The sequence below is a fragment of the Crocuta crocuta genome, unplaced genomic scaffold (assembly GCF_008692635.1).
Source record: "Crocuta crocuta isolate KB4526 unplaced genomic scaffold, BGI_CrCroc_1.0 scaffold556, whole genome shotgun sequence".
Lineage (NCBI taxonomy): Eukaryota > Metazoa > Chordata > Mammalia > Carnivora > Hyaenidae > Crocuta > Crocuta crocuta.
In genome coordinates, this window is record NW_027527436.1 from 2,471,595 (window position 1) to 2,486,192 (window position 14,598).

At 37.7% G+C, this 14,598-nt stretch overlaps 1 protein-coding gene across 1 annotated transcript in view; it reads right to left on the reverse strand.

The window, feature by feature from the left end:
- The window catches only part of USH2A (usherin), a 717,315-nt gene that overhangs the window by 341,246 nt on the left and 361,471 nt on the right, over window positions 1-14,598 (reverse strand). The window contains exon 34 of the mRNA XM_077759473.1: window positions 10,723-10,870. Coding sequence (XP_077615599.1) covers window positions 10,723-10,870 — 148 coding nt within the window. The remainder of the gene's footprint in view (window positions 1-10,722; window positions 10,871-14,598) is intronic.

Below are 14,598 nucleotides of genomic sequence, written 5' to 3' on the forward strand. Positions count from 1 at the left end.
AAGCAGTTTCAAGTTTGCACCTTTTGCTTTCTGCAATGGTAGAATTTTTGAGGTGTTTAATTTTCACAGGGAAGCTGAATCATAATTGTCCATAAAGCACATCCACTGGGGTATATATCTTTGTGCCTCTTCATCATGTCAAATTGTATTTCCTAGGGTGCTCGATACGTTGTCATATATAACCAAGGAAATTCAATACAAGTACAATACAATGTAAATTTAATACAAGGTATCTCTATTTACACCAAAGAATTCTGTTTACTGTAAGAATTAAACAACAGTGCTTTAGTGTGCCATAAAAATAACATGTATAGTGAATATAGATGCTCCAAACATATTTGTTTGTTTTTTCCAGTACATCATGGCAATGTGAATATCAAGCGTGGGTTTTCCCCCAAGGTCCAGATGATGATTGAATGTGGCAGATATCTCCCTGTGTGAATACTTGATCCTTCAATTAAAAAGGAAAAGAGAGAACAGCTTTCACATTGTGGAATCATGCCTTATTACTGTTATGCGCTCCTAAAAATGGAATCAACGGAATCTAAAAAAGATTGTGCTTGGGAGATTGTACCTGACAAACTGATTGGAGGTGTTTCATAAAAGTTACACAGGGTTTGCTCAAAACTGTCAAGCAGTTTTCCTAAGTGATTCACAGAATTCTATAATCCATTCCTCCTATTAAAATGAGCATTTCCAGGAAAGAAAATAGAATCACATTTTGGCTGTTTAAAAATAAAGTTATTTCAAAAGAAGAAGTTTTAAAAAATAGTTATTTCTTTAAAACAAGAGCAAAATCAGAACAGAGATCTTAAGATTTTTGAGATTTGGCACTGAGAATAAGGCTAACTAGTAAAAGTATCTAAAAATCTTTTTTTTCCCATGTGGCTTGATGGAATCTTGAATTATGAGCTGGTTTTGCAGAAAGCAGAGGCAGCAGAGTACAGTGAATAAAATCATGAACTTGAGTCATTCACACCTTGTGTTTTACTACATTCCTACTTAACCAGTTGTCTTGAGTAATTATCACTTATAAGTCAGGGTTTCCACATCTGATTGTTAGAATAGCAATACTCATTTCAAGGACTAGTTGTGAGGATTAAAGTACCTGGCACATAGTTATAAACTGTAGCTGTTACTACTACCATGACTATTAGTGTTGCTGGGAAATCAAATACTTCTTTCTTTGTATAGGTGAATCAGTATTTGCACATACACCTTCATAGTATATATATATTATATATATATAATATATATATAATAGTATATATAGTATAGTATCATATATAATTATATATATAATAAAAGTTTCTTATCACCACTTTAACATCTTTTTAAATGATTATTTATTTTTGGGAGAGAGAGTGAGACAGAGCACAAGCGGGGGAGGGGCCGAGAGAGAGGGAAGCACAGAATACGAAACAGGCTCCAGGCTCTGAGCTGTCAGCACAGAGCTTGATGCAGGGATCGAACCCACGAACCATGAGATCATGATCCAAGCCAGACACTTAACCGACTGAGCCATCCAGTGCCCCATCTTTCTCATCATCTCTTAATGTGAAGGACAACATACACAGAATGTGTATAAAAGTTCTACAGCTAATTTTTTCTCTAATACCCATTTCTGAAATCATATGTGTGTTGCCGGGAGCCACACTGGCCTCTATGGATGGCAGTCACAGCAAGGAAATGGCAGTGTTTGCACAGCTACTGCCATGAGAAATGAAAACTGGTATCTCCTGCTACTACTGGCTCATGTTGTGCTGGTATTGACCAGGCCTCACAATATTCCATATCAGACCCATATTCTGAACACAGATACCTCATAAGGAAAAGCATATTCCTGCCTTTACAAGAGAGATTTTAGATGAAAGCTCTATGGATGATTGTCAAAAGGCTCTTCCTAAGGGCCTTGCAGATCCAAGACTTAGGGGGTTAAGAACACAAGAATTACAACTGAGCCTGGCCACGAGACAAAGAGCCTAATTTAGAGTTAAGGTACAGATAAGGGCAGAACTTAAGTTAATACTTACACCTTCTCCTAATTGGTGATGTATGGCAGTCCCTTCCCCAAGGCCTACTTTCTGCAAACACCCTCCCTTACAGGTGGCTGGGATGAGGATAGATAAGAGTAGCTAAAACATTACCCACAAACAAAAGGCTGACACATTTAGGGCCTCCATGGTGTTCACACATTCAGCATCAAATAGGTTTCCACAAACAACTTATTAACCAACTCAAAAACATACATTTGAGAGTCAGACAGAATGACTCTTAGCCCATCTATACACTTAACCTATGACCTAACCTTAGCGTTATTAACTTAGAACAAATATGTATCCTGTCTTTTACTAAGAATACCCTAATTCTCTAGTTATAAGATTTACTTAACCTCACTATAATTGCAATAGTTCTGCAAGAATATTTCTGTAAAACCTGCTTCTGTACACTTTCCAAAGCATCTTATCACAAAGAGCTATCCATTGTAAAAATTCCTTTTTCTGATGTCATGTTATCATTTAACCTATAAATAAAGACACCAAAACCGACAGGACAGAGATGCCTGCCTGGTGATCAGAAAGGATCTCGGGGCTCTCTCACTCTCTTTCGCCGACACCATCCATCCTTCAGGGACCCCTGGACCTGTCGGAGCCGGCGCGACCTCCGGCAGTCTGTGTGTGTGTGCACACACACACACACACATATACTTAAAAACTGAACTAAATGTTCTTTCAATAATGTTCTATTATCTTCTTGGCACTGTATATAAATCTGCAAAGATCATTAAGTCCCTAAATTCTTTCTGTTCTTATTGACACTTATTGATACAGATATGTCTTCATACACATTTATATATAAATTCTCAAAAAGCCAGTTCCGTATAAAAAGCTGAATTAGGAAAGTGTTTTCATAGGTCCCTTTTCTCAAGAGTCTTCAGGACCCTGTCCAGTGGGTGCCCGAGGCCTCTATTTTATGTCCATCCTGACATTACTCAATCCTGACAGCAGTGAAAACCTACCCTTTCCTACTGAGGTGTACAAAGCAGATTCCAGCTTCATGTGCTCTCTCTCTTTAGAATCTCGACAAATCACCAGGCTGAGAAAGTCTTATGCCAAGCGACTGGACTTTTGAGCCTTCTGGAGGCCAAGAGGGAGCTGCCTTTCCATTCACCTATATTATGTAATTTTAAAATGTGCTATAAATGTGTATTTGCATGTATTGTATGATTACACATGCATATACTTCTCATATCTACACAATTACCATGTTATCATCGTCCCTACCATCAGTAAACATTCATTCCTTCCACAAGTAGTTAATACTCACCTACTGATGGCGGGCACCCTGCCAACTGTGGGCATTAGAAGCAGGAACAAGGCACACAGAAAACAAGGGATATCCCTGCCCTTATGTGGGTCACAATCTAACAGGGGAGCTATTTTAGTAAATTTACTTATGTCAAGATAGTGGGTAGATACAAGAAATTGTAAATATTAATAATAAAGGAGAATTTCATACTCTATATTTTTAGTTACTACTTTTTGAAAAGGCATATATTCTAATTACTTTCAAATGTCACTAAACATTAAACTAAATAATGAGGATTAAGTTTGGTATAGTCAGATATGCATGCGGATTTTAGCAAGGTGGATTTCAAGTGGGAGGAAAAAACATATTTACAGATTCTAGGCCTAAGCTTCTGAAAGGGAATATGCCTCATGAGAATTTGGAAGCTCTGAAAAGCATAATTCTAATTATGCAACTGTAATCTTCACAACAGAGGTCACAAATTTATTAGACAGTAATCCTTCGTGCTACTTCTCATTGATGGCTGATGGTCCAACAAAGGAAGAGTCAGGGTGCTATGGAATAAAGAGTTCTTATCCACCTAAAGGTAACTCTTATTCAGGTTTTAAAATCCTGTCTGAATTTGCATCCTGCAAATAACAGGGTTTGTTTTTTTTTAAAGTTTATTTGTTTTGAGAGAAAGAGAGAGACAGAGAGAGAGAGAGTGATGAAAGGCCAGAGACAGAGAGAGAGAGAATCCCTACCCGGCTCTGCACTATTACTACAGAGCCCGGCATGGAGCTTGAACTCACGAAATGTGAGATCATGACCTGAACCAAAATCAAGAGTTGGATGCTTAACCAACTGAGCCACCCAGGCACCCCAAGAACACCTTTGCCAAAGGGAACGTGGATGCCAAGTGCTCTGATTAGAGAGACAGGACTGGAGTTGTCACACCACCAGTTTTGCACTTGTGGGACTAGAATTTGGTAGAACATGTTTGAAGGAAAGCAAAGCCTTACGTGTGAATCATGTGATAAAGACCCAGTCTGTTAGGACTACTTGGCAGACTTAGGCAATTAATGGCAAGTAATATTCTTTCTAATGGCAAGATCTTAAATACCCACCACTAATAGATGGGCCCCATAAGCTGTGGTGTTATTCAGTGGGATTCTATACTAACTTTAGAAACAATGAAGTTGGGCTACGGTTACCTGCCTGGAAAGATGTCTCCACCATGTTGTTAAGTGAGGAAAGCACATTGTGTAAAAGGATAGATAGTATGATCTCTCTCTGGTTTAACAAATGTATATTTTATACATATATCTCTATGTGATTATTAACTGAAATTTGTGTTTAAGTTAACACAATCCTTAATCTTTCTCTGGTTTAAAAGTTTATTGCTTTTATATATCCTCTCTATAACATATTTTTAAAATTATGGTAAGAAACACAGAACTTAAATTTTTCCATCTTAGCTATTTTTAATGTATAGTACAGATTGTTAACTAAAAGCACATTGTTGTATAACAGATCTCTAGAACCTTTTCATCTTGCAAAATGAAGCTATATTCATTCAATAGCAACTCTATTCCCTGGCTCTGGCTCCTGATAACCACATTCTACTTTCTGATTCCGTGTTTAATGACCCTAGATACTGCATGTATGTAGAAATCATGCAGTATTTGTCTTTTTGTGACTGGTTTCTTTTAGTTAGCATAATAGCCTCAAGGTTCATTCTTAATAGAATGTGATAATTTCTTCTTTTAAGGGCAGTGATATTCCACTGTATATATATACACACCACATTTTATTTATCCATTCATCCATCTGTGGGCATTTGGGTTCCTTCCATCTCTCTCTTGGCTAATGGGAATGATGTACAATGACTGTGGGTATGTAAGTGTTTCTTCAAGATCCTGTTTTCGATTCTTTTGGATAAATACCCAGAAGTGGGATTGTTGGATCACATAGTAACTCTATTTTTAATTTTTTGAGGAATTTTCTATACTGCTTCCCATAATAGCTGTGCCATTTTACATTCCCACCAACAGTGCCCAAAGGCTCTAATTCCTCGACATCTTTGCCAGCACTTGCTATTTTCAGTGCATTTATTTCTTCTTTTGGTAGTGCTAATCAGCAAATTTTTAATTGAGCATCTATTACATGTCAGGCACTATTCTTAGAATTGCCAGTACAGCACAGAACAAAATGTTCCAGAACAGGAAAAATGCTCAGAGCACATGAGGCATATCCTGAAGCAAAGAGCAAGCTTCCCAGTACAAGCTGTTAAGCAGGAGCAGAGTAGGAGACAAAGAAGAGAATGGAAACCAGAAGAGCAAGAGGCCATTCTCTTAGCCACTGGGTAAGGATTATCACAAGACTGTGATAAGTCAAAAGTGACTGTTTAATACAGAATCATATATAGAAAGCAGAGAGCTGGTGTCCTAAGCCATGCTGGCTAAAGTCTACCAATTGCTTCATAAGCAAGAGGCAGACGTTTCTATCAGAAACTTTCACACCTCTCCTATTTTGTCACATATAGAAATATATTTGGAAATATACATACTTATTACTAAAAGTGGGTTTACTGTTTCTGCACAATATTTTCACGTTAATAAGTCCTATGAAATAATTATTTACATATACAGTTTGACCAACACAGTCAAGATTTATTTTATTTTTAAAATCTTTAATGTTTATTTATTATTGAGAAAGAGACAGAGCATGAGCATGGGAAGGGCAGAGAGAGAGGGAGACACAGAATCTGAAGCAGGCTACAGGCTCTGAGCTGTCAGCACAGAGCCCAATGCGGGGCTTGAACTCACAAACCAAAGATCATGACCTGAGCCAAAGTTGGAGGCTTAACCGACTGAGCCACCCAGGCATCCATTTATTTTGGGAGAGAGAGAAAAAGAGGGAGGGAGGGAGTCGGGGTGGAGCAGAGAAAGGGAGGGACAGAATTCTAAGCAAGCTCTGTGCTATCAGTGCAGAGCCCAACATGGGGCTTGAACTTACAAACCTCGAGATCATAATCTGAGCCAAGATCAAGAGTTGGATGCTTAACCGACTGAGACACCCAGGCACCTCCAGAGTCAAGATTTTGGATCCTAGAGTGTGCAAAACCATGCAAACAGCACCCATGACACAACATGATCATCTAAATGCATATACATACATCTCTGGACCTGCCACATCTATTGAAGAGCAGAGGGCCACCACTCCTGCATCCCATAGGGCTCCTCAGGGAGCTTCTTCACCATACATTTGGCACCTTGTCCACATCTGTATATTGTGATCATTTGCTGCCCGACAGAACTCTAATATCCTTAAGATCAAGGATTGGGCAGATTCATCTTTGTACCATCAGAATTATGATACCTAGGAGGTCAGCCAAAAATATACTTTGAATAAACAAATTCAGATTTTTGCAGGGTATTGGGAGGCTCTTGAACTTATCTGGGTGAGAAATATCAGTGACTTTCATTAGAGGAGTACAGTTGGCGTTGTGTGGCAAGAAAAGTCAGGAGCGGGCATGGGTCGAAGTCAAGAATGCATCCAAGTTGCTGGCTGGCATGACTGGGCTGTGCTAATCAGTGAGGGGAGGAACAAGGGAGAAAGGGCAAGCAGAGCGGCAGAGAACATGTGGAGAAATCAACTTGGATATGATGAATGTAAAGTCGTCCGTGTGGAGGACTCCAGGAAGGGTCCTAAGGAGAGAGGTTTCAGGTGGCTTGTGCTTTAAAAACTCACAGCACTTCGATGACAACCAAGCTGATGGCATATTCTGCTTATCCAGGCACTCCAGTGGAGCACGGCAATCTACGTCTTCAACCAGTGCCCTTAAGATGGTTCTAATGATCAGGTACATTTCAGAAACACTATTTAAAATCATTTGGGGGCACCTGGGTGGTTCAGTCGGTTAAGCATCTGACTCTTGGTTTTGGCTCCGGTCATGATCTCACAGTATGTGAGTTTGAGCCTTGTATTGATCTCTATGAGTTTGAGCTCTGTGTGACTCTATCGGGCTCTATCAGGATTCTCTCTCTCCTTCTGTCTGCCCCTCCAGCATTGTCTTTCTCTCTCTCTCTCAAAATAGATAAATAAACTTAAAAAATAAATGAAATAGTTTGAAAGGGATTTTTTTAGTAACATAAGGATGAAATCTATTTCATTCTGAAAAGTATTACTCTTCTACAGCATACTCAGAGAGCACCCATAATGTAGCATATATTACACTATGAGTCTTGTTCCATTAAATTTGACCTACATACACACGAGAAAAAGAAAATTAAAAATTCTTATTCAAATGCAAACATACAAATTCATAAAAGAAAAACCTAGCATCAGACCCCATACAGCTAAACAAATACAGTTCAGGAACAAATACATTTCAAACACATATGTTTCAGGAACTGGGATGCAACTACCATTTTTTTCTGTTGGTATCGTTAGAGAGCCAGAACTCTACAGTATATGTGCTCCTGATCAAATGCAATTTTTCACAAGGAATGACTGAATTAACTAAATATAATTAGGTGCCAACAGAAAGTATAACACACTGTCAGGCTCTGTGAAGGTAAAGAGAAATGAATGATTTGTGGTCTTTATCATGGGGTGGGCATGTTGGACAAGTACCCAAATAAATCTGAACCTGGGAGGAATGAAATATGTTCCATTATGAAAGGATCACAGGATATGTGATCAAGAGAAGAGAGCAAGCTTATCTTTGACTGAAGGAAGAGTGGAACAATTTTATGAAATGAGAGGCATGTGTTTAGTCCTGAGGAATGAGTTAGATCACCACAGGTAAAGGTAGAAAGTACACAGGGGTTGATCAACTCCAGCCCCAGAGAACTGGGACTCACAGAATTTAGTATATTTCACAAAGCAACACACTACTACACATCAGAGATAATATTTGTCTCCAGGCCAATTTGATTGCACACCCATCTTGCAACCTTAGAGTAAGCCCTAAGTATCATAGAAAGGAAAGTGTGTTACAAGGCTCTATAAATGCAGGTTGAGCCACAAGTGGGGAGTGATGTGCACACCAGACTAAAGAATTTGGATTTTATTCTTCAGGTTTTCAGGGGGAAGTATGGGGGATTTAAAACAAACAGAGGAACAGGGTGTTTCCCAACAATCACATTATCCCTCTCCAGGCAACAGACAAAACACTGGAAAATTTGGGGAAATGGGAGAGAGAAGTAGTGATTTTTTTTTTTAAATGAACACTATTACTTTTTAAATGTCTAACCATGGCCCCACAATCAAAATTTTGAAAATTCTGATGTCATTAAACATAAGATCTTAGAAGATAATGAAAGTGTTTATGCAAATCTCCAAAGTTTTTCCAGTTCTTTTATTTCAATGGCTATATCTTAAAACTGCTTGTAAATGCACAAAACATAATATACAAATATTCTTTGAAATGTAGGAAGTATTTCTCTAGTCAACCTGGGATCCTGGTATAGCTACAGTTCCAATTGTAATCACCCCTTGGTATGAAGGAAAGTATTTTATTTTACTATGCATATCATGTAATGGCATTTAACAGCAGCCCAGTTGGAATAAATCACTAACATTGCTACCTATGGACTGGATTCATTTGTGGAGCACGAAGAATGGCAAGATTTTTTGACTGCTTGATGTGTGTGTGTGTGTGTGTGTGTGTGTGTTTGTGTGTGTGTTTTCCTGAGAGAGAGAGAGAGAGAGAGAGAGAGCGAGCAGGGGAGGGTCAGAGAAAGAGAGAGACAGAATCTGAAGCAGGCTCCAGGCTCTGAGCTACCTGAGAGCACAGAGCCCGACGCGGGGCTCAAACCCACGAACCACGAGATTGTGAGCTGAGCCAAAGTTGGACGCTTAACCAACTGAGCCACCCAGGTGCCCCTCTTTGATGTAAGTATCAAATAGAGACCCATTTATTTATTTATTTTTTTAGAAAAAGTGTAACAGTACAGGAATCACTTCAGTAGCAGAGTTAATCACTTACTCTAATTATTTGAGCTCTCTCCATTACCTCAAATATAGCTAATGCCTTTGCCAAAAGTTTAATTAAAATGAGATGACTAGGATAATTAATATCACAGTAAACATAACATAAACTAATAAAATTATAATTTTTTTCTTCCATTCTTTTTGGCTATGCTAAAAGAGGCCATCTCAGTTATTTAGTAACTAGCTACTTAAAACAATTTCTATGATAAAGTCTTGATATTTGTTTTAAAGGGAGCAAAACTTGACATTACATAAATTTCTATCAGTGCGGAACAAGGACATTATGTCGTATGAAACTTAAAGATATGTACAATAAGTGAAGAAAGGAATTTCTACCTCCAAGTTATTACAAATTCATTATAATAAGATTTTATTTTAGCCAATTTTATCTGGCTAACTATGCAAAGGTGTGTATATCACTTAGAAATCTGCACAATCTACATGATGCTCAACAAGTATAAAATACATGTATATATATATTTAATTTTAATGTTTATTTATTTTTGAGAGAGAGAGACAGAGTCTGAGTGGGGTAGAGGCAGAAAGAGAGAGAAAGAGACAGAGTCTGAAGCAGGCTCCAGGCTCTGAGCTGTCAGCACAGAGCCCAATGTGGGGCTCAAACTCACTAACTGTGAGATCATTACCTAAGCCAAAGTCAAATGCTTAACTGACTGAGCCACCCAGGTATCCCTATATATACATATATTTTTTTAACGTTTTATTTATTTCTGAGAGAGACAGACAGCATGAGCAGGGGAGGGTGAGAGAGAGAGAGGGAGACACAGAATCTGAAACAGGCTCCAGGCTCCGAGCCAGCTGTCAGCACAGAGCCCAACACCGGGCTCGAGCCCACGAACTGTGAGATTATGACCTAAGCCAAAGTCAGACGCTTAACCTACTGAGCCACCCAGGCACCCCTAAAATATATGTATTTAATAGACGTACTGTTTAAAAGCTGCATGTTGACATATTTACATGTAATATATTAAAAATACAGAGTCCAAGTGATCTTTTTAAAGATAAACTTATGAAGTTAAAGGCATTTTGAGATACATTTTATGCACAGGCTTTCCGTCTCTCTCCCTCTTCAAGAATGAATGGACTGTCAAAAACAGAGAGTTACTGAAAATATAATGTCACTGTCACAACAGCACTTTGGGAATCCTCATCTGTTCTCTCAACCTTTTCTAGAATGTATTAAACAATAAGATGCAGTACACAAGAACTATCAAAAGGGAGCACTTTTGAGCCACCAAAATTGTGTGTTAGCCTAAAAACTACAGTCTCCCAACTACAGACAATGATACTATCTCAGGTATTTTATGTGCTAAAATGATCATTAAAAATTAAGCACCACATATAAGCTGCCATTTAGAATATTAATTTACCTTTGCTAATCATCTTTTTAACTTGAGGCTAAAAGAGTTCACTTACCATTTGGAAATTCAGGCTCAGTCCAGGAGATGTTAAAGGAGTGAGGTGAATGGGAGCGCACTGTAGGGGCCGGGACACCTTCCGGGGTGTGCTCATCAGTCAGGGCCTCTCTGGCCTCACTCACTGTGCACCCGCCTCCTGTACAAGCCTGAGGAGACATGCAAACACACACACACACACACACACACACACACACACACAATTTCACTCTGGGTCCCAAAAGTTTAAGTGAGCATTGAAAAAAGAATTCATGATAAGAATTCAGGATTTTTTTTAAATAAAGATTTCTTTATCTCCTTCCCCCCAACCCCTCACTCTCCAAGTAAATTTGTTTCAATGCTGAGGTTTGCCATTTAATTAGTCTGCTTTTAAGGATATGAGACAGCCATCTCCAATAGTTAGAAAATAACCCAAAACATATGCATGTATGAATTGTAAGTAATTCCTATGTTAGAGCCTAGAGGTAGAGCATACATTGCCTGGGTGAACAGTCTTGATGAAATCAGCCTCACACAAGGTTTTCTAGAATGAATTAAGTGCACACATGTGTGTGTGGGCACAGTACCTCTTCAGGATAAAACAAGTGATTTGTAGTAAAAGAAAAGATCTGTGGCAAATATAATTTGCCTTTATTTGTTATAGTGTGGCCAATATGTTTAAAGTATAACACAATGTGAAACTGAACAATATTGTCTTTCTCATATCTCAACAACAAAGCAACTGTTGAATAACTGTTTGATGACTGAAAGGGTCAAATCATTTATTTAAGTGCCAGACGAAATGGGCTCATTACACGGACAGCAAACTTAAAGTGATCGCAGAAGCATCCTATTCCCTAATAAGGTACTACTAATGTCATCAGTGAAAACACGTATTGTTAAAGATAACCGAAAACTACAGCAAGTGATTCCAAAATAAATGTTTAAGTGTATTAGGAAAATAGCTTTGATGCTTAACTTATTGGATAAGCATTTCTCCAGGAAAGGGAGACATACACAGGGTTTTTCCAGACTACTTTTGCTAGCAAGTATGAGGACTTATATTTTGATATAGCACACATATTTGAAAAAACTACATTTAAGCTTTGTTCCGCATCTTTTTAGGTTATACTTGTAATTTACCCAATGAAATTTTAAAATATTTCAAAAAGGAAAAAGTATTCCAAAAAACACTAAAATTTACCCAAAGTCGATTAAGACAATGAAGCAAATCACAGGATGACCTAAAAAGCAGATATTTATTCCATTTTCATGGAAGGTAGATATTAATATAAAAAATTAAAACACCTTTTTATTTCTTTGGGCCTGTACCCTGCTTTTCACTTTGATATTAAGGGAACAACCTTTTGACACTTAACACAGTTGACATTCTTTTTCCTAAAAGTAAGAGACAGGTCACTTATTTTTAAAGACATTTTCTTATGTTTTTTTGTCAAATTGTTGCAAATGGTTGCAAATTCTTTATTATAAGTATATATAATAAATGGTATTGTATAAGTATATAGAATAAGTGAGATCAATCTCACTTTCTCTTGGAAGAATACAACAATGGCCTATATCTGCAGAATAATTTCTCATCAGCGTAAGCAAGTTTTTGATGGGTTAAACTGTGGCTTGGACATGAAATTGCATTAAGATTGGGACCTAATTAACCTCTGTGGGTTTCCTCTAATTCTCAGCTACAGCATGTGCATATATATGTAAGAGATAAACCATACTCTTCCTGAGAACACAATCTTTGCAAATAAAGAGGAATCAATTGAGCCTGTGGCCAAACACTGACGCAAAGCTCTAGGACATGTCATTGTTAGCCCAAGGGAAAAAAAAAAACAAAAAACTATCTGAACATTAAAATAGAAAAATTAAAACAAAACACTTCAAGCAAAAAGTCCACTAGAAAACACGACAGGAAAAGAGGCCAAGTGGAACAGCTGAATTATCAAAGGAAAATGTCTGAAAGAACATTCTTTCCAGTCCACAGAGAGAGATAAATCTGTCCACTTGCAGTTTCTAGATTTTTTTCCTTAGGTGGGGAAAAATGTTGGAGCATCTTATTGTTAAACTCATAACACACTGGGATTTAATTCTAATAGTCTCTTTGTCACTATTATTTTTATCATTTGTATCCTAAGAATTGTCCCCAGCGAACTCTCCCCACAGAAATATTGTACTATATGATTTATAATTATAAGTATATTTAAAAACAAAATGTGAACTGAAATTTACCTTGTTTTGAGAATTTTAGGATACCTTTGGGGATAAATAAAGACATCCTCTGGTTTGGAAGGATCATTCTTTGGGCTGTGTCATCTGAGATCCATAAATTCATAATTTGACAAAGAAGCCTTGGAGTAATCCAAGGAGTTTATGAGAGAATTTTTCTTGCAAATAAAACAGAATTTACAAAGAGGCTGCTGATGAAACAAAATCACCTGCACAATATTTAATTTTGTTTCTTCTACATTCTTTATCCATGCATTTAGAGGTGCTAAGTGAGCAGTTCCTTCAACAAGGAAATAACTGCTCTTAAAGTTGCTTCCGATTGGTTGAATCTAACTTATATGATCTAAATGAAACAGAATCAATCAGTATCTTGTCTGACCTGGCAGCACCAGAGGCCACTGCATGCAATGCAATTTAATGCTGATTAAAATTCTGGTTTGGAAAAACTAAACAAAATAGCGGGGTGGATTCAGGATGCCTTTATGAAACGGCAAGGTCTTTGAAAGCCTCTGAGCCATTACAATAAGGAGTTTCAACTCATCTACCAAAGCTTTTATTGGTTACAGCTACTTTTGTTAAATTACAAAGTTCTCCTACCACCCTGAAAGGACCAGTAACCTCTGACCAAATAGGGGATTCAAGTTTGGTACAAGGAAATGAGTAACTAATCAATGTACATCAATTATTTTGAAATGACGACTATCAGGAAAATCCAAAGCTAACATTCTCTTTATCAATAGTTTGTTTTCAGTAAGCAGACTCAGGATATTAGGAATGAGGCATACTTGGGGCGCCTGGGTGGCTTAGTCGGTTAAGCGTCCGACTTTCGCTTAGGTCATGATCTCACGGTTCGTGGGTTCAAGCCCCGCGTCAGGCTCTATGCTGACAGCCAGCTCAGAGCCTGGAGCCTGTTTCCAGTTCTGTGTATCCCTCTCTCTCTGACCCTCCCCTGCTCACGCTGTCTCTCTCTCTCCTAGAAATAAATAAAACATTAAAAAAAAATTAAAAAAAAAAAGGAATGAAGCATACTTTAAAGTATGAAGAAAAAGAACAAGGCCATGCTATCTATAAATAATCTTTTGAAAAATTAAGTTCATCATGTCCAAGAATCTATTCAGGAAATATACTTAACACAACATTCATCAAGAGGTAAATGTGTAGCAGTAATATGAAAATTATCAAAGGATACATATCTTGATACTTGTCTGTCTTACTAATTTCTCTATTTGCTGACTTATTATTTTTATTTGGAGCTACCACACTCCACAATACCATTTGTTGAATGTATTGACTTGTTATGCTGTTTCTTCCAGCAGGAAAAACATATACTTGGAGCCACACAGTCCTCAATTCCAACATTGTACAGCAAACCATCTAACTCAGAAGACTCAGATTCTTTATGAAATAAATATATGTGGTGTTAATTAATTCAAGAATTGTTGGTTGAGCTTCCAATTTCTACCAGGCACTGTGCTTGACTCCACAGATAGAATTTTGAAAGAGACTGTCTCTACCCTTCAGGAGCTTATAATCTAGTTAAAAGGAAATATTAAATGAAGCCACTTGAAGTAACACACCTTCTCTGAGTCTAGAGTGAATCACGGTGGTTTGAATCCTCATGTATCTTCCTCTATTTTTAAAGGGTTTGCCATCT